Raw genomic sequence first — 24127 nt, 5'->3', positions numbered from 1 at the left:
ACGCAGATAAGTCACAACAATGTCCAAACGGTAAAAAATGACCGAACATCCCCCATCCTGATGAGGGGTTCCTGCTTCTTTAGCAATTACAGCTTCAACCTCAATCTACTGGTCCCTTGTTCCAGGCATGATTGAGATGCTCAATCATAGAATCACCCCCACTTCCTGACAGCATCTAATCCAGAGTAAAGCCCCATTTCCTTAAATCCTCTCCCAAAACACGTAACAACTCTTACCGAGACGCCTATAATTTCTCATGGTGGGTATTCTTCCTCACTGCAACCAGTAATAAACTCAACTTGTTCAATCAGTATGTACCTGGTGGTCTTTGGTTAGCGGGCACTAATAGACCTGACAAAGTTCACACAGAGCTGAAGGCAGAATTCACTAGGAGTCTCCAGCTGCGGTCCTTCTTAGCGCCTACTCTTTTGGTTAATGTCTGTTTTCCCACCACTAGAATCGGAGCTGATTCCCAGTGCCTAGGCTGGTACCTGGCAGAGGTTGGAAGTTTAAAAAATAAATATATTCTGAACGAAGGAATAAGAGGGGCTCAATATACACAGGTTCCCTTTCATCTCTCAGCTCCTCCCAGTTCGTGGTGCGTACAGACAGCACCACAGTTCATCTCCATAAACCCACTTTCCCCAACGAAATTTCCAAACCCCTCACTTCTGGGATGCCCATACTCGCAGAGCCTCTCCCTTGGCCGAGCTTCTCTCGCTTGTTGCCCCTCCCACACCTGAGCCCCAAGTCCTCCTAACGCATCTAGAACCCACCTGTCTTCATCATCTGTCCCTAGCACCAGACGCTCACGGACCAGCAGCGCCGCTACCCAGACGTCGACTAGGCACTGCGGCATCGACTGCGCATGTGCGGAAGTCGGTCTCACACTCAGGATCTCTGACGAGTGAAGAGTTACCTCTGAGTTTCCGTCCCGGTCTCAGTCGCCTGGGGCTGCCAGGAAGTCAGGAGAAACTAGCCGGAAGGAGAACCCGCGCGCAGGGCTTTCCGGGACATGTAGTCGTGGAGTTCCCGAGGCCCTATTTTGAGGGAGACCTTAATTCTTTAGGTTTGCACGTCCCACAGTCACAGTCCAGTGCTACTTTTGCTCAGAATTCAGCTTCGGACTGCCAAGAGAGAGTAGCCTGGTGTTGACTTCTCGTTCCCACAACGCTCTGCGGGGCCCCCGGCGCCTGCTGGGAGCTGTAGTCCTCGGTCTGCGTACTGCGTTCGCCGAGGGGGAGGGTGGAGCTGCCGGCGGCCCGGGCGGGCTGGCAGCTAGAGTGGGTACGATAGCCGCCTCCGCTTCTGCCGCCTCCGCCGTCGCCTCCTCCGCCCGGGCCGTTCGCTGCTGCGCGGGGAGAGCGAGGCGGGGCCGCCGGGGCCGCCATGGAGCCCGACTCGGTGATTGAGGACAAGACCATCGAGCTCATGGTGAGTGCGGCCCGCTGGACCGTTCTTCCGTCCGTCCGGCCCCGGGCGGGCCTGCCCACCTCAACGTCCGGCGCGAGGCGGGCCCTGGCCCTTCCCCGCCGCCTTGGCCGGGACCTGGGCCCCCGCTTTCCTGGCCTCGGGGCCGGCGCGCTTGCTCCGGATCCCTGGAGATCTCAGGCCAGACCTGGCCCGGCCCCCTCCATGCTCCTCGGTTCTCCTTCCTCCCTCTGTCCTATATCCGGGCCCATCTCTCGAAGGACCCTCGCTCGATTATGCTGTGGCCTTAGCTCACACTCGCTCTAGCATCTCATTCTCCTTCTCTTAGAAGGGGATTTTCCCCCCGAATTTCTCCGGCCCAGGCCTGCACCGCTCTTGGAAGCCCCACTCAGGCCGAATGAGATGGTGGTGGGAGGGGGGGTACGGAGGAGATCGATCAGGGCCTCGGTCTCCGCATCCTAGTAGGGGTCTCAGCACCCTCTCCTCAGCGTAGGGGTGTGTGGATTCCGGAATAGGCCCTACAGGGGTGGAGGTGGGGAGCTCTGGGGTTTGAGGCTGTGACGGATAAGGGGCCTCTTTCCCGGGCCCCTGTGGTGTCCGGCTTCTCGGACAAAGGGTTTCCTACTCCGCGGTGAGGGATGTTTGCATAGCAAGGCCCCAGGTACTCTGGATTCCATCTCCCAGGGAAGGGAAACCGTAACTTCGTGTTTCCCAGCGTTGCTTTGGGAAGATGGGGGAGGGGAGCTTCTTCTCATCACTGCCGCCAGTTCTTTCTTATTAAAAAAAAAGGGGGGGGGAGAGAATCCTAGGCCCCTGGGGAAGCGCTCACTCTTCTGTTACAAACCATTGGTAGCCATGCCAGACTCCCCGGCCCTACGGATACCCCAACCGCTTTCCGTTTTACGACTTGGAGCCAGAAGGGGTTTTTAGAAACAGAACTATCAGAGAGTGGCTAGTAGAAGCGAAGAATTTGCTGCTTGGTGGATGATTTGGTGGAAGAAAAGAAACATGGCAGCTATTACCTGCCAATTTGAGCGTTGGGGAAATCAAACTGGGCTCTGGAGAGTTGGGAGGAGAAGTCTTTACCTCAGCAAACGGACATGCCCAGGGTTTCTTCCTGTGGAAACCTTGACAGTTTCTTTGTATCTCTCCTAACGCAGTAACAGCCTCTACCCCTGGGTTGAGAGGAAAGGTGAAAGAATCTACTTAACCCAGCAAAATGTTTTCCTAGCCAGATTTCTCCAGTGTGAAAATGTTTATTGAGTCAGTGATTCCACTGGGTAGGGTCGGTGACATCAGAGCCACTTCCCCCATTTAATGCTATAAATAATAAATGGTGACACTGAAAGTCTGTTGGATAGCTGCATGGTTTCTGTGGATGATGGTATCTGGGGAGTTGAGATGCATGTTTTAAAAATGGAAGTACAGTAGCATAAACACACAGCTTAATATTTGCTGTCCTTTGCATAATCCACAGAACTAGACTTCTCCAATATTCTTTAAAACTAGAAAAAAAAAACAGCTTTGGTCGTTTCTGCTTTGTGTGCAGACATATGTGCTTGCTTTTTAAAGGATATTGTCATGTGTGAGTTTTTATTTGCTTTTCATTATTAAGTAATTTTTCCTTTTCAGTATAATTTATCAAACTATTATTGTAGCGAAGCCTTTGATGTTCTAGAAATTTTGTAGTGGGTTATTTTGGTAAAATCTCTTATTGGAATTCCATATATAGTACATATTTTTACAGATCTACAATACATGTCCTCGCAACTGGAGGAGTACTTCACATTGAAAAGTTGTAACTTGGTGCCTCTGAAATTGGCTGTTCTGTGCTCCTTCCATTTCCATTCTTTTAAAAAATAAAATGTCTTTATTTTCAAAAGAATTAGAAGAAATACAATGTAATTCATTTAGTATTTTTGATTGTATGGTAAAAAAAAATCTCTGGCCTAAATTTATTGGTTTCCCATGCTCATAACTTTAAAAAAGTTTTGATTGTACATGAGTTTACTTGTTTATGATCTGAAAAGATATTTCAGCCTTTCAAGGACATTATAAACGGAGATTCTCAGAAAATTTAACAAAGAGATCAATTTTGAAACGGGTTTTCATATACGGATTTTGATATTCTCTCAAAGGGATACCCAGTTAAGACTCTTAGGCAACCCTTTTCATAACCGTATATGTATTTATTTTAGTGTAGTAGATAGCACAGGTATTTAACAACTGATTTAGTAAATCCAGGATTGAATGTAGGAATGATAATGCCTTAAAATCTAATTGCATGTGGCTCTCTGTATTCACTGCATTTTAATTACAGTTTCCAAAACTAGGTTAAAAATACTTTTTACATTGGTTTCAAAATAACATAATTGAGAGAGAGGAATGGGATAAACTGATGGTATGTTGAAAGCCTTAAGCATGAAATATTTTTAGATTTTTATGAGTCAGCTTCACTACTCAAATATTTGTGATTGTGCTACCTGTATCAGTTTGGTACTTAATGGTTAACAGGGTAACTTTCATTTGATATTCCAGAGAGAGCTATATTAAAGACAGGAAATAGGCTTTTTGATTATCTCCAACTTGTTAATCTTCATCCTTCCACTTCCTCTGATTTGATTCTTTTTCTTTTTTTCCCTTGTACTTTTTTTTTAGTTTACTAAGAAATAAAGCTGGTGATAGCCTAATAATGAAATCTCCAAAATATGCCCTCCCACTCCCTTTGTGACTCCTACCTCTGCCTCAGGCCGAGTCCACAAAGAGTGCTTCTCCAGTTGACCCACCTCATAGGGTTCAGTCTTGAATATAGACTATAAACTCTTGATTGAGACAACTGAATTTATAATTGCTGATGGTAAATAATTTAACCACCAAATGACTTTCATGGCCTTATCTTGGACCAGTATTGTATGTACCTAGTTTGTGGGACTGTTTTTGAAATTTCTGACTTTGGTAGAATGAGCATTATTATTAATGAGGTAGAAAAGTAGTAATCCAGTTGGAAATATACAAAGTTTACAAGGCTATGTCTATTGCGGTGGACTTCACTGGAAAGAAGGAAAACTGCATTATGTATCACATGATGTTTATCAATGCTTGAATTAGGAATATGAGCTGATGTTCGGCCCTCATTGCTAGAAAGCACTCACACAGCTGCTAATTGGAAGAGAAAGATGGTAAGTTTTCCCTATTAGAAGATAGCAGAAATTGATGTTCAAGGTTAGGAAAGGTAACCCTGCTTCCTCTATGGGTGTGAGAGCATGCCCATCCCCCTCCCCCAAACACAAATTAATGGACAGTTTATACTCTATTGCTGGCTGTTGGTTGGTTCCCCTCTTTGCTCAGTGACCTTAAGTGACTCATTTTCCTTTTGTGTTATCTCTAAGTGGCTGTATTACTTGTTGAATTTAGTAATATAGGTAAAATACATTGGACCTTATTAAGAAGGTCAGATATCAGTGTTGTGTTTTAGAGCTGTTGAAGTATAAGCGGGCCACAAGGCCAAGGAGAAGTGAAGTTACGGAAAATTTTTCTCTTTTTTCTTTTTGGATTTTTCCCCCCTTCCTGTCACTGGTTTTCTGAGTGGAGTAAGTAGGATTTAGTGACTCTTTTAAGAAATTGGATCTTAGTTTGTCACTATCACTTATCCTTATCTACTCCTAAGCTTGTGCTGATTTACTAAATGCAGATTAAGTATACAAAGGTTTAAGTAGGATCCGAATGAAATAAACTACATAGGTATTTATAGACTCATTTACCTGCCTCAAGGGGCTGTGGCTCAGATATATCAATTTTGCTCCTGGTTTGGAGTAGGTTAGATGTCCCTTCAGAATTGACGAGGACAAACATGATCCAGTGCACATGTCTTGGTACCCCTGGCTCTTGACTGCTCTAACCGGAAAACAGAGAGCTTGCACAGGAAAATCACTAGGCCATTACATAGGTTCACAGAGCAGCACATACAGCCACTTGACCCTTGAACGACATGGGTTTGAACTGTGTGGATCCACTTATATACCTTTTTTTTTCTCTAGGATAGTACTGTAAGTGTATTTTCTATTCTTTATGATTGTCTTAGTATTTTCTTTAGCTTACTTCATGTAAGAATACAATATATGATACATACGAAATACAAACTGTGTGTTAGTCATCTGGTTATATTATTGATAAGGCTTCCAATCAACAGTAGGCTCTTAGTAGTTAAGTTTCTGGGGAGTCAAAAGTTATATGCGGATTTTCTGTTATGTGGGGGTCAGTGTCCTTAATCTCCCATGTTGTTCAAGGGTCAACTGTACATCCCTCTGAGTAGTGCTGTTTGATCCTATGAGTTTTGCACTCTGAGATTCCTGGGTTCCACCTGGTGGTATTTACACTTTAAGGGAAAGAAAGCATTTCAAGTCCTAGTAATTTCAATTCGAGACTCCCAGCTTTTCTTCCCACATTCCTCACTTATTCTGTATTTCAGCCAAACAGCGGACCAGGGTTCTTCAGATTTTGCTCACACTATTTTATTTTTTCCATCAGCACTGATAGTAACTGACCAAGTCTATGTATTGAAGGCTACTGATGTTTACTAGAGGGACCTAATAGTTGGCCAAATTGGCTTAGGTCAAATCTCAGCAATTCTCTCTTGCACCTGCACTGAGATTGTCTCCTCAAACACAATTTAGATGCTAACTCTTTTGATGTCAATTTACATTATGGTGGCACATACCATTTTGTTTTTATAGCACTGCCTACATGATGTTTACTGTTAAATGAACGAATTCTGGCACTTTATATTTATCTGGTGGCACTTAGCATATTCTGGGTTCGTATTATAGCTTCCGGTTTGTGTCCCCTATTGAATGATAAACTCTCAGTGCCTTCTTATCCTCAGTAAACGTTGAGTTGAATTTTCCTGTTGATTGTTGACGTGCATTATTGCTGTCTGTATGGTAATTCTCACCTGTATCATTAATTCTCATAATAATCTATTCCTAACTCTTATGGGACTTATCATACCCTTCTGTGTATCATAAAAGCCTGTGATTGTGTCTAAATTTCCCTTCCAGAGGCTGTATTGTCTTTTGAATCCTTCATAATTCTTAGCACTCGGGTTTGCAATAGATACATTGACTTAATTAATATGAGGTGATTTTTTTTCATGCTGTGAAATGTTTTTAAGATTTCCTTTTGATAACTTTAAGACAAAGGTGTAGATGAATAGAGGAAAAAGGCTGATAAAGCAGAAGAGGAGGATGGTGTGTGGTACACAGACATCCATAGACATTTCAAAATCACTATTTACAGACTTACACATAGCAGATTGATTTATATACATCCCAGAGAGTGGTTGATAGCAAAGTATTGAGGAAACCAAATTCCTTTTATATCTTTTGATGTGAACTTGCCAAAGAGCCAGTAAGTTCTGAGGATTCTATTAACTTAGAAAAGCATGATTTAGCAGCAGGGGTATGGGCTTTAGAGAGAAGCACCCGAGTTTATATCTTAGCCCTGTCACCTGCTGGCTGTGTGACCTTAAGAAAGTTAACCTTTCTGTGCTTTGATTTCATTATCCGTAAAAATAAGAAAATGTAGGTTTTGTTTGCTCCAAGTTGTTGGGAGGATTATGGGAGAGATGTATGTGAAAACACCTTGCAGACGTTTGTCTCAGCAACTGCTTGCCGTACTAACTTCCCCACAAGTACAGGGACTGGGTTTTGTGAAGCACAGTCAAGGCAGATGGTGTTTTAATTTTTACCCCTTAGTTGTTCATGTATTTATTTGTGAAGCTTTACAGAGGCCTGACATTGAGTTGCTTTCAGCTCTCTGTTTAATGAGGTATCTTTAGGGGAAATGATGAAATCATACAGAATCGTATTATCTTGGAAATTTGGGAAGTGGAAGTAGTGTTACAATTACTAAGAATTGCCAATTAGGCATAATTAGACCTGTACTCTACCTACAGAGAGAACTCACCCAACCCTGTTTTAGTAGAAGGTAGAAGGGGACTGGTGATTAGTTTGTATTAACATTGAGCATTATGTTTGATCGGTTTAGTTTTGATGAGGAAATTAGGATTTTCGAGTTCTTATTCTTGTTTTAGCAAAGCTCGACCTTTAACACAATAAGCCGTGAGTATTATACAAGATTTCCTCCTGAGTTGTATCGTTATTCATTGAATTAATTGACAAAGGGGGAAAAAAACCTGTCGGTCAGGAATGTGCTTGTTAGCCTCAGTTAAGGTTCTGCTGATCACAATTGCCTAACAGGAAGTTTGTCTGTAGGCAAATGAGAGACAAACCAGGAAGACCTGACAGTCCAGTAGGGTATCTCTAACCTGGATCTTATTTTTGTTTTCACAAAATTCAAAATTGCAGAGTTCTATGATGTCAGCAGGAAGCATTTTTAGGAAATTCCCTCTCAGGGTTAGTCAACAATGAAGACCTTCACAGAATGGAAAGCTGTGAAGTAGAAACAATGGGATATTAACATGTAAAATGAAAAAAAAAAAAAAAAAGTCTGTGAGTAGAGAGATGGCTAAAAATAATAATTGTAATGAATATAGGAAACCATTCTAATACTTGCCTCAGATCCACAGAAGAAAAATTAAGTTAGAGCTCTACTGTTGAGAAAAAGGAACTTGAGTCATTTTTAATTTTTATTTTCTTAAGAGTTAAATTGAGAACGCTTAACCAGTTTTGGAATAATAAAATATATTTTGGTTCTGTGAAATGATCACTTGGGAGACTCAAAAAAAAAAAAAGGGCAGAGAACAGGAAGAACTCAGTCCTTACACTCCTGGTCTGGCTTCTATTAATCTTTGTAGCTCTAGCATAAGGCCTGCCACCAATTAGGCATTCAGTAAATATTTGAAGGGAAGAGAAGAAAATTAACATAGTAATACAGGAAAAGGCTTGGTGATTCAAGAGGTTCAGAAATGAGTCCATTAGTCAGATTGTGGTTGTGTTTTGCTGTAATTGCTCAGCATTTTGGTTTACAGCAGTAAGTTATACTTTGAAAAGCAGAGTGTGTTCTTTTAGGAGTTAGCTACTAGCCATAGCTCACTAGCTGCTTTTATCAAAACTGGGTTTCCAGTTTATTCTTGGGTTTCAGGGTAGTATCACTTAATGGGAGAAGCTTGAGCACTCATTCTTTGCTTGAGATTTTACTTATGTGAGCTCTTTTAAGTTGTGGGTATTAGGATACTTCCATATGATTGTTATGGTGAGGCTAATCATAGACTGGTATTTCAGTCGCTCCCATTGCTTTACCTATGATATGATACATCAGAACATCTTTAGTTATTGCCTGGGGACTATATATTGACAAATCTTGGAATTCCTCTGTTTCAACTGGATTTGAGATTCTTTGTCACAGACACAGTCTTTGATGCTAAACACAAAGACTTACTTGAACATTATAATGTGTTTTATCATTAATATTGTGAGCCTCAGAATTGCATGCCTCTGTTAAGGAAATGCCTTTTTAAGTGCCAAGATATGGAGAGATAGCCCTTTCAGGATGGTTTAACTGGTTCAGTTGTATTTTAGTTAGGCTAGGCTGAAATATTTATTCTTCGGTATTTTTGTACTTCTCCATTCTGATGTTAATTAACTCAGGACGTTTGAGAGTAAAGCTCAGTTTCTTCTGCCCCAGGAATCATGGCCTTTCTGATCCTTAGACTTGGCAGGCTGCAGTGCTCGGTGGAAAGGGCATGGTCTCTACCACTTAGTAGATGTAGGACTTTGGGCAAGTTATTTCTTCTCTTTTTTTTTTTTTTGGTGAATTAAATATAAGTAACAAATGTAAAGTGCCTGGCCCATTAGTATTCCTTAAATAAAGGTAGGTATTATAATTACTGCAGGAACGTTTTGGCAGTAGGGTGGCAATTGAGGAAGAAGGCAATTTATGTGCAAGTAAGTTAATCTTTTGACTCCTTCTCAAGTTTTTATCTTTGTTATACCCGTTGAATGCTTTTTTTTCCCTCTCTCCCTTATATTTTGTTTATGTATTTGCAGGCTAATGGAAAAGTTGGTATGATAGTAAAAGAATGTTGATATAATGTGTGGACTGGGCTTACGGATTTAAAGGTGTCATATAGTAAATTGTTTATTAGTTTTTTTTTTTTTTTAATAATTTTCCTTAGTTTACCCAATGACTGGCCATTGTGGGGGATTGGCCTTTAATGAATCAGAAGTTGACTCTTAAAATTATGCCATGTGTTTTAAACCATCCTATATTTCAGGTGAGGGTTGAAGATTTGTATAATGTGTAGATTTGATGTCTTATATGTAGCAAACCAAAAGATTTCTTGCCAGGTGCCTAAATATCTTTATTGGGAGATATTTGAGCCCTCTCATATCACTAATTTTGGGTGACAAATTTTTTGTAATGGTGGAGGAGCTGTCTTAGAAAATGGATAAGGAAGTTCATTGTAGCCGAACGGTCTGAGACAATTTATGTGGATAATAGAGTAAGTTTTTAGCTGCTCTCATTTGGAATTGCATATTTATCATGAGTAAAAATTAATACTAGGGATGTTTCCTTCTTTGCCATGTAGAATTTCTTATCCTTTTGTCAGCACAGAGGTGAGGAATGCCGCTCCAGAACTTTTATCCCAAATAGCTGACTCAGGGGTTGTAACTTTTTTTCTGTGCCTCAGATCCACCACTCCATTGACCATTTCTTGGTGGCTGTCCTTTGCCGCTGGTGCCATGGTGGGTGTATGGATTGCTTTCTGTCTTTCAACAGTTACCGAAGTGCATGTTTGGGATTTTATTGAAGAAAGCTGGATACAGTAAACGGAAAGAATCTTGGAAGCTGCTTGACTGCTGTCTTTTCTCAGACTAGTCTGAAAGGGAATACCCCCATTCATTCTGGATTGGTGGATCTGAAGTACAAAATATTGTCCAGGTAAGCAATTACCCTGTATTGTTTTGTTATGTGGAACTCAACTCACTGAAAGAAACTTAAACAAAATTTCTTTACTTTTTTCTATTGATAGAGAAAGGAAGAAATGTTAGATATTTAGATATAGTGTTCATGTTTGGGATGGATTAGTGAAGGTGTCTGTGGAAGAATTGCTAGTAGACACTTTGTCTTAGTGTAAGAAGTGCAGTTATCTTTATTGTAGGCCCAATTGGTTTATAGTTACAGTCAAACAGGAAATACAGTAAACAAGGGAAATTTGTTTGGGGAATAGCTTGTAAAATATGGACAACAGGTGATAATTTTAAGGTATTATCTCATGATTTATAGCTAATACCTGGTCAAAATAGTTTTTGTAGTTACCATGTAAAGTAGTGGTGTTTTATTCTTGGGACTCTTGGAGGGCCTTCTCAGGAAGATTTACTTACTGTAGCAACTGTTTATTGAGCATCTGCTAAATGCCAGGCACTGTTAGAGGCTCTTTACATAATTTCTTACTCAGTTGGCACATGCTTTACCTTATATTTTATAGTTAGTGAAATGAAGCTCATAAGCATTAAGTAAGTGCAAGTTGCCTGGGGTCATACAGCTAGTAAATGGCAAAGCCAAGCTTTAGGCTTGATTCTTTATGTTTCCAAAGTTCCGGCTCTCTCCATGTGACTGCATTTGCTGAAGTTTGTACTTCAGCTTCTGGATTTTCAAATTGCCCATCTGCAAGAGCAAGGTGTGGTTTTCTATGATGGGTTTCCACCAGGAAAACACATGATAGATCATTTTTGGCATGGTATTTTTATATCTGGTGCTCTTTCTGCTTGGTGAAGAAATTAGATCTTCAGTCAGTTCATCAAGTCAGAACATAAAGGTAACTTAGGGAGTATAAGAGAGGCAGTGCATTTAAATGTCAAAACATGGTTTATACAGGGAAGTATCACTTGCTCTAGTGAACTCAAACCTGTATCTTCTCAGTTCCTCCTTAGTTTTTGTTGGTTATTTAAATAGCTCAGTAGTTTATTATGTGGACTTCTTTCGATCTGTGGTTTGTTAGCCTTACAAGTAAGACATTGTCCAACTCTCTTGAAACCATGACTTTTTTTGGTATTTAATATACTCTCCAGATTATCCATTTCCTTTAATCTTAAAAAAATGTCTTTTTATCATAGACTGATACCCTGGCTTTGTGATCCTTCTTGTAGTTTAATTCCTTTATATTTGCGAATGTTTCTCCTAAGTGAGCATTTTCCACACTTGTCATCTGAAGAGCTGTGAGGGTGGTGGTGGTGGTAGTAGAAATAATAGCAGTTAACACTTTGTGGGCACAATTATAAGCACTGCATATGTATAAACTTTTTATATTCATAGTAACTCAATGAGGTAGGTACCATTATTTCTTTACTGATGAGGAAACTGAATGATAGAGTAATTAAATAACAGGTCCAAGGTTGCATGTCTAGGAAGAGACAAAGATGAGGTATGAATCCAAGCAGTCTAGCTTCACAGACTTCTAGAAAAAGTCCAGCTTCTAAAGTCTGTACTATATTGTCTCTAGTATCGAGTGTCATCCAGTGATAAAAAGAGGGGTGGAAATCCTGAGGCCTAAAACTGAAATCACTGTAAAGAAAAAGGAAACAATTGTTGTGTCGAGTATCTACTTCTGACCTTTGGTAGAAAATAGTCTAGGGGCACCTGGGTGGCTCAGTTGGTTAAGTGATTGCCTTCGGCTCAGGTTATGATCCTGGAGTCCCGGGATTGAGCCCCGCATCTGGCTCCCTGCTCAGCGGGGAGCCTGCTTCTCCCTCTGACCCTCCCCTCTCTCATGTACTCTCTCTCTCTCTCATTCTCGCTCTCTCAAATAAATAAATAAACCTTCAAAAAAAAAAAAAAGAAAATAGTCTAGATCTCAGTTCTGTGTTAGCCATCCAAGACTATCGGGCTGTTTTCCCAAGAGGACTCACAGTAGGGTTTGTTGGAGGCTATCTTCCAGAATAGTGCTGTTCAGTAGAACTTTCTACGGTAATGAAAATGTTCAGTATCTGTGCTGTTCAATATGGTAGCTACTAGTCACATGTGGCTGTTTTGAAATGTGGCTCTGTAACTGAGGACCTGAATTTTAAATTTTATTTAATTTAAATAGCCACATATGCAGTTTTAGAATTTACCTTCATCCTGGGTCTGTTCATTGGTTTAAAACCCTGAGAAATCTGATCTGGTCAGCATGCTCAAAGCAACTCCTTATTCCAGATATGGACCAGTATTAACCAGATGTGCAAGACTGATGTGTAAAGCCAGAATTCCAGTTTACTAGTTTATAATGGTGTGTGCATGTTGGTATGATTAATGTAAACTTTTTTGATAGGTAGGTTTGCTTACTAGTTCCTAATTAATATACCAGTTTAAGTTTTTCAAATAAGAAACAGAATTAGAGGGAAGTGAAGGCTCAAGCCAAATGCCTGGAATATTGTTTTTATGTGTTTTTGACTTGACCTACCAGGTCAGAACATAGTCACTGGGTTAGTTTGCATGGACTCAACCAGAAAAGTGAGATATTTGCTGGACTGGGACTGAGACAACCTCATTCAGCTTACGTTAGGGATGGATGGTTTTTCCCTATGGCAGAACCTTTTCCTTCAACTTCTCTCCTTGCTTTTAACTTCCCAAAATATTTTCTGATTAAGGCACTCATTTTTAGACAAGTTAGTACATTCAGCTTGAATGCACTCTTGACTTTATAGGTCTGGGAAGCCCTTCGTTTCCCTTCAGAAAACTGAAGGAAATAAATGCCTTTATCACTGCTATGATCCATTTTGTATTCATTTTTGACTCTAGGAAGGCAGTTAGATTTTTTTGCTTCCCTGTAGCCTCTTTTGACCAAAACAATGTATTAGCTTATTTAATTTGGTCATATAGTGTGGGGTGGAATAATAACATACTCATAAAAAATAAGCTAGGTGGTACATTCTCTTTGCATTTTATTGTGTTATTAAATGAGCTTGTTTTAAGCTTGCTGTATCATTACTTTGAGACTTGCTCTTGTTTTTCTGCTCTGAAAGAAGAAAGAGTAACATAACCAAATTTGTATTTTAGGAAGTTAACTTTTCAGGTGTGTGCAAGATGGATTAAAGAGACTGAAGGCAGGGAGACCAGTTAGTTCAAGTGAGCAATGAGGAAGGCAAACCAAAGCCTTGACAATGGGCATGATGAAGGTGGGGTGGACTTAAAAAAGATGTAGGTGGTAGGATCTACAGAACTTGGGGATTGGTTATTGGAGTAGGTGATGGATGGACTATAGTATGAATTTTTAGATTTTTGCCTTGGGCACCAGGATGGATGTTTACTATTTTTTCCAGGATAAGGAATATTAGAAGAAGGGCATACAGGGCATGGGAGAGGTGCAGGAAAAATAATGAATTTAATTTATAATGAAGTTGAGTTGTGTATCGTGAGTCCTCCAAGAGAAGTATCTAGTGGGAATATGAGCATGAGAGAAAGCAGGGAGAGAGAGAAAGATTTGGGAATTTTTATTTTGCTTCAGTGGTACCTCACTTTACTCAGTAGAGTTACAAGATTTCTCAGAGTGTAGATTGAAGAATCTATGTATCAGTGTTTGGGAATGCTAACAAAGAAATGGACTATAACTAAGTTTACATGACCTTATGAGATCATATGTGATATTGATCAAGCATTGTTACCACTCTCCTTTTCATCTGAACCTGGATATTCCATTATAGTATATTCCCAGTCTGTAAATTAGCCTATTATGTTTGGGTTATGATTTTCTTTTTTTACTATATGGCTTGTTTAATGGAGGTACAGTTTTTGAAATGTGTTTTTTTAAAACTCCAGGTTGTCACTATGTATCTTACGGACATTTATGCAAATTAAGTTCCATGCATCTGGTGACCAAAACAAGGGGAAAATAACCTAAACAGTGAAGGTTCTGGATAAAGTGTGACATGAGAAATTAAAATTTGCTCTTCTCTCAGCCTATCTCAATTCCTGACTGCTTTCATCTAGCTGTGATGAGTGTGATTATTGTATTTAAAAGACCCATTTTTAATATCACAAGATGAGACCTAAGGACAAGCCAGCTATTTTGTATACTAGTCAGCTGAAGAAACAGTGAACTGTTCAAGTGGAGTGAAAATTAGCTGTGTTGGAATTATTGAGATGGTGTGTCAATCTAGTGTGGCATGTATTTAAGGGATTTGTAAGGCAGATGTTTACTGTATGCTATTTTCACCTTATGCACTGACTTCAGGCCCTAATTCCCAGGTGATCTGTAATGCATGGTTTTGGTAATGAAAGCATGGAGATATGAAGAGTTCATTATAGCTACAGTAAACCAGTACTTAACAAAAAGGTTTTTAGGATACATTGTATGAGTGTATGCTACAAAATTCATAAAGTACAAAAAGGAGTAGACATTTAAAAAGAAAGTCTGCAGGTCTCCCATTCCCTCTGGCTCCAGCTATTCAGCCATATTTTTGTGTAGCTTTCATATGTATGTATGTGTGTGCTGTACATATTCTGCACCTTGAATTTTTTTAAATGTAAAACATGACATGGTTATCTTTCATATCAGTTCCCAAAGAGCTCCCATAATTTTTGAAGAGATAATTTAAAAGATGCATGCTGATTTATTGTAAGTGCTATAATTTGTTAAACCAGTCTGGACTGATACACATATAGGTTATTTCCAGTCTTTTGCTATCACATACAATGCTGTAAAGAATAACTTAGTGTATATGTCATTTTACATGCGGAGAAGTATATCTTCAGGACAGTTTTCTAGGAGTAAGTTTCACTAGATAGATGATTTTTTTAAAAATCTGATAGACATTGCCACATTGCGCTCCAGTTGTACTGCCACAGTATATCCTCTCACAGGCTCTGCTTGAGAGTATTCTTTTTTCCTGATACTCTCATGGTGTCATGTGGATTTCAAGCTGATTGCTTTTTTAATTGTTCTTCTCTTTTCCCCCCATAACTTTTTATTATGAAAAATTTCATATATATATATAAAAGAGTTGGGGAAAGCCCAGTCCAACAAGCACTTGTATAGTCTTTCCACCTAGACTCAACTGTTGTTAAAGTTTTGCCATATTTGTATCATTTCTCTGCTCCACGCCTCCATTCCTCCTTCCCTCCCCTTGCCACTTTCCTCCCTTTCTCTCTCTCTCATCTCCTCCTGTCCTTATCTCCTCAAATACATATCCTTTGTGGTTGTTAAAAATTTGATAGTAAGTTGCAAGCATGACACTTCACCCTCTAAACACTCCCGCACCTGTCTCCTGAGAATAAGGATAGGCTCTCTCTCTAAAACTACACACACACACAGAACCATGTACATATAGATATATATATCCATATAAAACCACGTATTATGTGTAGTCATTTATATTTCATACATATATAAAACCACAATACTATTTTTATGTCTGAGAAAATGAAAATAATTCCATAATGTAGTATCAGGTATTCAATTAGATTTTCCTATTATCCCAAGAATGTCTTTTCTAGCATGCCACCCCCCATTTTGTTTTAAATGCCAGGATTCAAACAAAATACACCCTTTGTTTCTGGTTATTATATCTCTTTAATTTCTTTTCATTTGGAACATTCCCTCTGCCCTTTTCCCTCCTCTCCAGGCATTGATTGTTTTTGAAGAGTCTAGCTCAGTTTCCTCTAGGATGTGCAACATTCTTCATTTGTTTATTTCCTCATGGTGTCATTTAACTTGTTTCTCTAGCTACTCTACTTCTTGTAAACTGGAAGTTAGGTGAGAGCCTTGATTGCAACCAGGTCAAACATTTTGACAAGAATGCTTCATCGTAGGTGAAGTATACTTTGCACTGAGTCATGTTGGGAGGCACTTGATGACAGGTTATCCCATTATAAGCTATGCTAAATTTGATCCCTTGGCTAAGGTGGCAATAGTCAGATCTCTCATTTATAAAGGTACAGTTTTATCCTCTGCAATTAGAAAGGAGTTTATGGGATAATATTCTGGAACCTTGTAAATATCCTGTTCCATTACAACATTTCACCCAGTGGTTTCAGCATCCTGATCCTGAAGTCAGTTATTAAAATGGGAGTTACAAAATTGTGGTTTTCTGTCATTCTGTCTACATTTATTAGCTAGCATTCACAGAGCCATCCCTGTTTCTCCTCCTTTCTTTTGTGTACCATCATACTCTCATGGACTTTTTATTTAGTGTGTTAACAATCAGTCTTTTTTTGTAAAGATTTATTTGAGAGAGAGAGAATGGGGGAGTGGGAAGAGAGAGAGGGATAAGAATAGAATCTCAAACAGACTCCCCGCTGAGCACGGAGCCTGAGGCGGGGCTCAATCCCACCACCCCGAGACCATGACCCGAGATGAAACCAAGAGTTGGACGCTTAACCCCCTGAGCCACCCAGGTGCCCCAATAATCAGAGTCTTTATTGGTGTTCACATTGTCCCAGATTTGGCTAATGAGAGCCCCTTCAAGGTAGTGCCCTGCTTCCTTTTGATATGATCCCATCAGTCTTTGTGTGTTTCTTGGCTTTTTACTTTCTCTGCATTACAGGCATCAGCCATTTCTCCAAGAAGCTCTGATTCCTTTTAGTGGGGAATGGTATTTAGTGGGGAATGGTATTTAGAAGCCTTGTTGTTGGGTTGTCATTGCTTCTAGACCCTTTCAGTAGATAGAACTAAAGAGTCTATTTAAAAAGAACCATGAGATCATATTAGTTCTGATTCAAATTTAATATTGGATATTTTTCTAAACTTTTTAGCCTTTTGATTTTCAAAATCTAAGGGACCATATTGGTGTGTAAAACTTGTAAAACTTACAAGTTGAGATACAAATTGTTATGTAAATAGCCAGGTAAATAACTTCATTCATTATTGAGCATGTACTCAAACAGGTACTCTTTGGTTATGTGGGGAGTATAGAACAAAATCAGATATGTACCTTGCTTCCAGAAGCTTACAGTCTTTTACATAAAAAACTATAGTACAGTGTGAAACTGGTAGGGATCATGAGAGGTAGACATACAATGTTTTATTCACCCTTAGAGGCCTGAGCAGAAGTTAGACATGAATATGGATGTATTGGGGAAGGGGAGGGCTTTCTTAGCAAAGGTAAACAGGTGAACGATGGCTGGCAGGCAGGCAATGCTGTGTAGTGCCTTTCGGGCAGTTCTGTGAAAAATACTGGAGTATAACTTGTGTGGTGGGTTTGAGGTAGATAAATTTGCAAAGATAGATTATAACCAGATTTTGAACTTTATCCTTTAGGTCCTAAGTTATGAACTAGTAGCCTATATGGATCGAGCTTCACAGATATATTTTCTTTGGTCTGCATAGATTTAAAAAATTGAGATATGGGGGCACCTGGGCGGCTCAGTCGGTTAAGCGTCTGCCTTGGCTGGGGTCATGATCCCAGGGTCCTGGGAATGAGCCCCGCGGGGGCGGGCTCCCTACTCAGCGGGGGGGGGGGGGGGGGGCGGCTTTTCCCCCTCCCTCTGCCCCCCCCGCCTGCGTTCTCTCTCAAATAAATAAATAAAATCTAAAAAAAAGTTGAGACATTTTTTATCAAAACACTGATTTCTGGTTTGTCTGAAAATTGGAGCTGAGGAGTGGCTGCCTTTTATTAGAGTCAGGGCTTGTGCTTTCCTGGTCCCTATAGCCCCTGTAAATCTGTTTTTATCTGTCTGGCCCTTACAAGCTTCTGAGCTTGTGTGATCCTGCAGGATTGGAGGTGGGGTGTGAGGGTGGGAGATGGGATTTGAGAGGAGAGGTGACTGAAAGCTTGAGCAAGATCTGTGCTTTAGAAAGATCACGCTGGCAATCGGTTTAGAATATGTATTGTAGCAGGGAGACCAATCCGTAGACTGTTGGAATATTCCAGGGGAATACAGGATAGTAACAGATGGTGCAGAGAGGAGAAAATGAGACATTTTAAAATGTAGAGTGGTTAGATTGTATTGTTGGATAAGAGTATGTGTGTGTATGTATTGACGAGAATGTAAATCAAACTCTATTAAAACATGAAGTCCCGTTTTTAAAAAGCTTTGCATTCATAAGTTGGTTTCTGGAAGTTAACCACATGTTTTCATAATTTATTGGTTAATTCTGGAAGACAGTAGTAATAGTTTCTTGCATTGTCACTGTGTAAAGTTTAGTTTTGTAATATGCCAATAGCATCTTTTGTCAAAAAATCTAACTCTGGCTTTATTTCTGAAAGTTGTGTATGAAGTGAGTATATTGTGATTTTTTTTCTTAATTATAGAGCTCAATTTCCAGGCAAAAATATTAGCAACGCTATATACTTATTTTTAGAGAGTTGGCTGCTTTATTTAATTCCCCCCAGAATCTCTGCAAGAAGTTAATCCAAAGGATAATGAGTTAACATGGGACTGTCCGGTACACTTAAAATCACACCTATATTAAAACCATCTATGTTGTTAGTAAGTATTTTGGACATCTTCCCTGTCCAATTGGGGCATGACTTGATCCAGTTCCATTGCCAATGCTATTACTCTAGATATTTAGTGGCACCACCAGCTTAGGCAGTCTAAGGGAGATAGACCTGGAGAGCATGTAAGTGACAAGACTGGGAGTCAGAGTGACTCAGGCTGACAAGCCATATCTGGATTCTGTGTAATAAGCTTCGGCTTCAAAGGGTGAACAAAGATTGGCTTAAAGGGTATTTGTATATACGTTTGTTTGTTTTTGTAACTTACATATAGTATAGAACACAAATCTTAAGTGTACAGCTGAATGAATTTTTACCTATGGAAACAGACCACTGTGTAACCACTACCCAAATCAAGATATAGAACACTTCCAGAGCACCTTGAGGGCTTCCTCATGTCTGTCTATGCCTCACCAAGTCAGTAACCCTCCCAAAGGTTTATTCTGGTCTTTTTCACTGTAGGTTAGTCATGACTGTTTTTGGATTTTTTTTTTTAAAGATTTTAATTATTTGACAGAGAGATAGCCAGAGCAGGAACACAAGCAGGGGGAGTGGGAGAGGGAGATGCAGGGATCCCAGGACCCTGGGATCATGACCTGAGCCGAAGGCAGATGCTGAATGACAGAGCCCTATTTTTGAATTTTGTATAAATGGAATCATACAGCTTATACTTTTGTGGTTTTTTTTCCCCTCTGCTTGCTATTACATCTATGAAATTCACCCATTTTGTTGTAACAGGTCTTTTTCCCTGTGCATTATTCAATTGTATATATAGTCCATGCTTTGATTATTTTACTGTTGATGAATTAGTTGGATCGTTTCCAATCTTTGGCTGCTATATAACATTTCTAAGGTGGACATAAGCACTTGATTCTGTTGGTTATAAAAAACCAGGAGTGGAATTACTGGGTCATAGGATAGGCATATGTTCAGCTTCAGTAGATACTGCTAAACTGTTTTCCAAGTGCTTGGGCCAATTTACACCCCCACCTCTAATGTGCGAAGTTCCAGTCACTTCGTTTTGCTAGTCCTTTTATTTTATTTTATTTTATTTTATTTTTTAAGATTATTTATTTATTTATTTGACAGAGATACAGCGAGAGAGGGAACAAACACAAGCAGGGGGAGTGGGAGAGGGAGAAGCAGGCTTCCCGCGGAGCAGGGAGCAGGGAACCCAATGCGGGGCTGGATCCCAGGACCCTGGGATCATGACCTGAGCCGAAGGCAGACGCTTAACTGACTGAGCCACCCAGGCGCCCTTGCTAGTCCTTTTAATTTTAGCCATTCCAGTAAGTGTGTAGTGGTATCTATGACTATGGTAGTTTACATGCAGTAAAATGTACTCATTTTAAGTGTAGTGCTTGAGATTTGAGAGCTAACCTCCCCCCCCCCCCACAAAAAAAATTCTCTCACTTCCCTTTGCAGTTCCCCCACCTCCATCCCTGGCCTCAGGTAACCTGTTTTCTGTAATTATAAATTAGTTGTGTGTGTTGTCGAATTTCATATAGGTTAATTGTATAGTATGCATATACTGCAAGCACTCTCTGTTTAGCTTATTTTACCCAGTGTAATGTTTTTGAGATTTATTCTTGTTGAATCAGTTTTTCATTCCTTTCCATTGCTTAGCACTATTACATTACAAGATCTGGCAGTTAAAATGTTTTGTTTATTCATTCTCCTGCTGAAGAATATTTGGATTGTTTGGATTGTTTCCAGTGTTTGACTTATGAATAAAGCTTGTGTGAACATTTGTGTTCAAATTTTTTTTGGACATTTCTTTTCTCTTGGGTATACCTAGGAGTGGAATTGCTGGCATAGAGTGTAGTTGAATGTTTAGTTTTTCCAAGTAACTGCCAGATCTTTTCCCATAGTGGTTGTACATTCTTATGACTTGCCCCACAATATATGAGAGTTTCAGTTTCTTTTATAGCCTTGTCAGCACTTGGCATTGTCAGACAGTTTTAGCCATTCTTATATGTGTGAAGTAGTGTCTCATTGTGGTTATAATTTACATTTTCCTTTTTTTAAAGATTTTTATTTATTTATTTGACAGAGAGATAGCACAAGTAGGCAGTGGCAGGCAGAGGGAGAGGGAGAAGGAGGCTCTCTGCTGTTAGCAAGGAGCCTGATGTGGGACTCAATTCCAGGACACTGGGATCATGACCTGAGCCGAAGGCAGCCGCTTAACTGACATGAGCCACCCAGGCCCTCCTATAATTTACATTTTCTTGATGACTAATGATGTTGATCATTTTTTCATGTGCCTTTTAGATACTGTCTTTAGAGAAGTATCCATTCAAATCTTTTGACCCTTTTAAAAAATTGAGTTATCTTTTTATTTTGATTTGTGGGAATTCTTTATAGTAGTCAGGAAACAAGTTCTTTGTCAGATACACATACTGCAGACATCTGTTCTGTGGCTTGCTTTTTCAGTGTCTTAATGTTGTCTTTTGATGGACAGAGGGTCTAATGCTTACAAAATCGAATTACTCAGGTTTTTCTTTCATTGTTACTGGTTTTTGTGTCCCATTTAAGAAATTTTGCCTACTCTAAGGTCTTAAAGATAGTCTACTCACAACTTTATGGCTTTACCATCTTTTTTTTTTTTTGACAGAGACAGCAAGAGAAAGAGCACAAGCAGGGGGAGTGGGAGAGGGAGAAGCAGGCTTCCCACTGAGCAGGGAGCCAATGTGGGGCTCGATCCCAGGACCCTGAGATCATGACCTGAGCCGAAAGCAGATGCTTAACAACTGAGCCACCCACGTGCCCCATGGCTTTACCATCTTAAAATAATTGTTTTTTTATGGTTGAGCTAGGGATCAAGATTCATTTTTCCCCCATATGGTTATCCACTTAGCTCAGTCCTGTTATTTACACATACATTAAAAAACTATTGAAAAATTTTGAAGAACATATGAACATAAGAAGCTTATGTTTTGTTTTTACAGAGTTAACCATGTTTATTATAGAAAAATTCAAAATAAAAATAATGTAAAATAAGAAACAAAAAGAATCAAAACTTCCCCTGATGACTGTTAATATTTGGTGTATTTCCCTTCCTTCATATACATAGTTTTTCTTTTATGTATTTTTCATATATATTTTTCACACATAAAATCGTTTTGCAAACTGCTTTTATTTATTTATTTAATTTTCTTTTTTTGAGAGAGAGAGCATGCGTGTGACCTGGGATGGGGGAGAGCGAGAGGGAGATTCTTTTTTTTCATTCTTTTAAGATTTTTATTTATTTGATAGAGACAGAGGGAGAGAGGGAACACAAGCAGAGAGAGTGGGAGAGGGAGAAGCAGGCTTCCCACTGAGCAGGGAGCCCGATGTGGGGCTGGATCCCAGGACCCCGGGATCATGACCTGAGCTGAAGGCAGACGCTTAACGACTGAGCCACCCAGGCACCCTGGGAGAGGGAGATTCTTGTGTAGGCTCCACACCCAGGGTGAGCCTGATGCAGGACTAAATCTCACAACCCTGAGATCATGACCTGAGCCGAAATCAAAGAGTCGGACACTTAGCCAACTGAGCCACCCAGGTGCCCCTGCAAACTGCTTTTATTTATTTATTTTAAAGATTTTATTTATTTATTTGACAGAGACACAGGGAGAGAGGGGACACGAGGGGGGAGTGGGAGAGGGAGAAGCAGGCTTCCTGCTGAGCAGGGAGCCCGATGCGGGGCTCGATCCCAGGACCCTGGGATCATGACCTGAGCGGAAGGCAGACACTTAACGACTGAGCCACCCAGGCGCCCATGCAAACTGTTTTTAAAACTCAACAATATTTGTGGCATTTTTCTGAACCATTTTCTATTTCTTTTATAATATTTTGAAGGGGTGCCTTGTATATATGAATGTGGAAATGGCTAACTAGTTAAACTATTCCTTTATTAGACATTTAAATTCTTTTTTTTTTTAAAGATTTTATTTATTTATTCATGAGAGACAGAGAGAGAGAGATGCAGAGGGAGAAGCAGGCTCCCAAGGAGCAGAGAGCCCGATGCGGGACTCGATCCCAGGACCCTGGGATCATGACCTGAGCCGAAGGCAGATGCTTAACCATCTGAGCCACCCAGGCGCCCTAAATTCTTTTTTTAAAATTATTTCTAATTTATAGCAACTTCTTAAAAAAGATTTTATTTATTTATTTGACACAGAGAGACACAGCTAGAGAGGGAACACAAACAGAGGGAGTGGGAGAGGGAGAAGCAGGCTTCCCGCGGAGTAGGAAGCCCGATGTGGGGCTCAATCCCAGGACCCTGGGATCATGTTCCAAGCCGAAGGTAGATGCCCAATGACTGAGCCACCCAGGTGCCCCTAATTTATAGCAAATTAAAGCTGGGTTGTTCTTTCTTGTAGTTTAATCTCTGAACACATCTGTGAGTATTATCTTGGGATAATTTCTAAGGGGCGGAATTGATGGGTCAAAGGATATACACATTTTTGGGGTGCCTGGGTGGCTCAGTCGTTAGGTGTCTGCCTTCGGCTCAGGTCATGGTCCCGGGGTCCTGGGATCGAGCCCCGCATCGGGCTCCTTGCTCAGTGGGAAGTCTCCTTCTCCCTCTCCCACTCTCTCTGCTTGTGTTCCCTCTCTCGCTGTGTCTCTCTGTCAAATAAATAAATAAAAAAATAAAAAGATATACACATTTTTAAGAACGTGTATTTTATATGGCCAAAAGTTTACCCACTTTCTGTTACTTATATGAACTTGACACAACAGACCAAATTCTCTCTATAATAGTGCTGTTTTCTCCATGTTTATGCCATTTTAGAATATTAATAATTAAAAAATAATACCAATTTGGTTGAAGAATTTAACAAGTTATTTCTGGAATTACTAGTGATATTGGATATATTCTGATGTTTGTGGCTATTTATGTTTCTTTTGTGAAAGAAGGGAAATGTGTGGAATAGCTGTAGTTGTACTCTGTTGATTTAAATCCAGGTGCTTGGGGCGCCTGGGTGGCTCAGATGGTTAAGCATCTGCCTTCGGCTCGGGTCATGAGTCCAGGGTCTCCAGGGTCCTGGGATGGAGTCCCAGGTCCGGCTCCTGGCTCAGTGGGGAGCCTGCTTCTCCCTCTGCCTCTCCCCCTGCTCTCTCTCTCTCTCTCTCTGTATCTCTGTGTCGCGAATGAATAAATAAAATATTAAAAAAATAAATAAATCCAGATGCTTTGGGGGAATGTGGCGGAAGGAAGTCACCAGGGTGAGGAACTTCTGAGTTTGTTGTGGCTGGGACAGTGTTGCCTTTTTGTGAACAAAATGGCCATTTTTGGTAGAATCCAGCTGCAGAAGTATTTGCTTTATCCAGTGTAC

The 24127-nt window shown here is 40.2% G+C and overlaps 1 protein-coding gene across 7 annotated transcripts in view; it reads left to right on the top strand.

Moving 5' to 3' along the window:
- The first annotated feature begins 1225 nt into the window (after positions 1–1225).
- FBXW11 (F-box and WD repeat domain containing 11) overlaps positions 1226–24127 on the top strand; it is a 122084-nt gene continuing 99182 nt past the window's right edge. For 2 of the 7 annotated variants that reach the window (XM_032403712.1, XM_032403710.1), the window contains exons 1-2: positions 1227–1434; positions 10171–10332. Coding sequence is in view for 5 of the 7 variants with exons in the window: in XM_032403707.1 (XP_032259598.1) it covers positions 1390–1434 (45 nt within the window). In the remaining 2 variants the exon portion in view is untranslated. Of the gene's footprint in view, positions 1435–10170; positions 10333–24127 lie in introns of all 7 variants that reach the window. The other 5 variants (XM_032403707.1, XM_032403708.1, XM_032403711.1 and 2 more) reach the window with 3 other exon arrangements.

The sequence above is a fragment of the Phoca vitulina genome, unplaced genomic scaffold (genome assembly GCF_004348235.1).
Source record: "Phoca vitulina isolate PV1807 unplaced genomic scaffold, GSC_HSeal_1.0 scaffold6, whole genome shotgun sequence".
NCBI classification, from domain to species: domain Eukaryota; kingdom Metazoa; phylum Chordata; class Mammalia; order Carnivora; family Phocidae; genus Phoca; species Phoca vitulina.
This window is presented reverse-complemented; position numbering and strand designations above follow the sequence as displayed.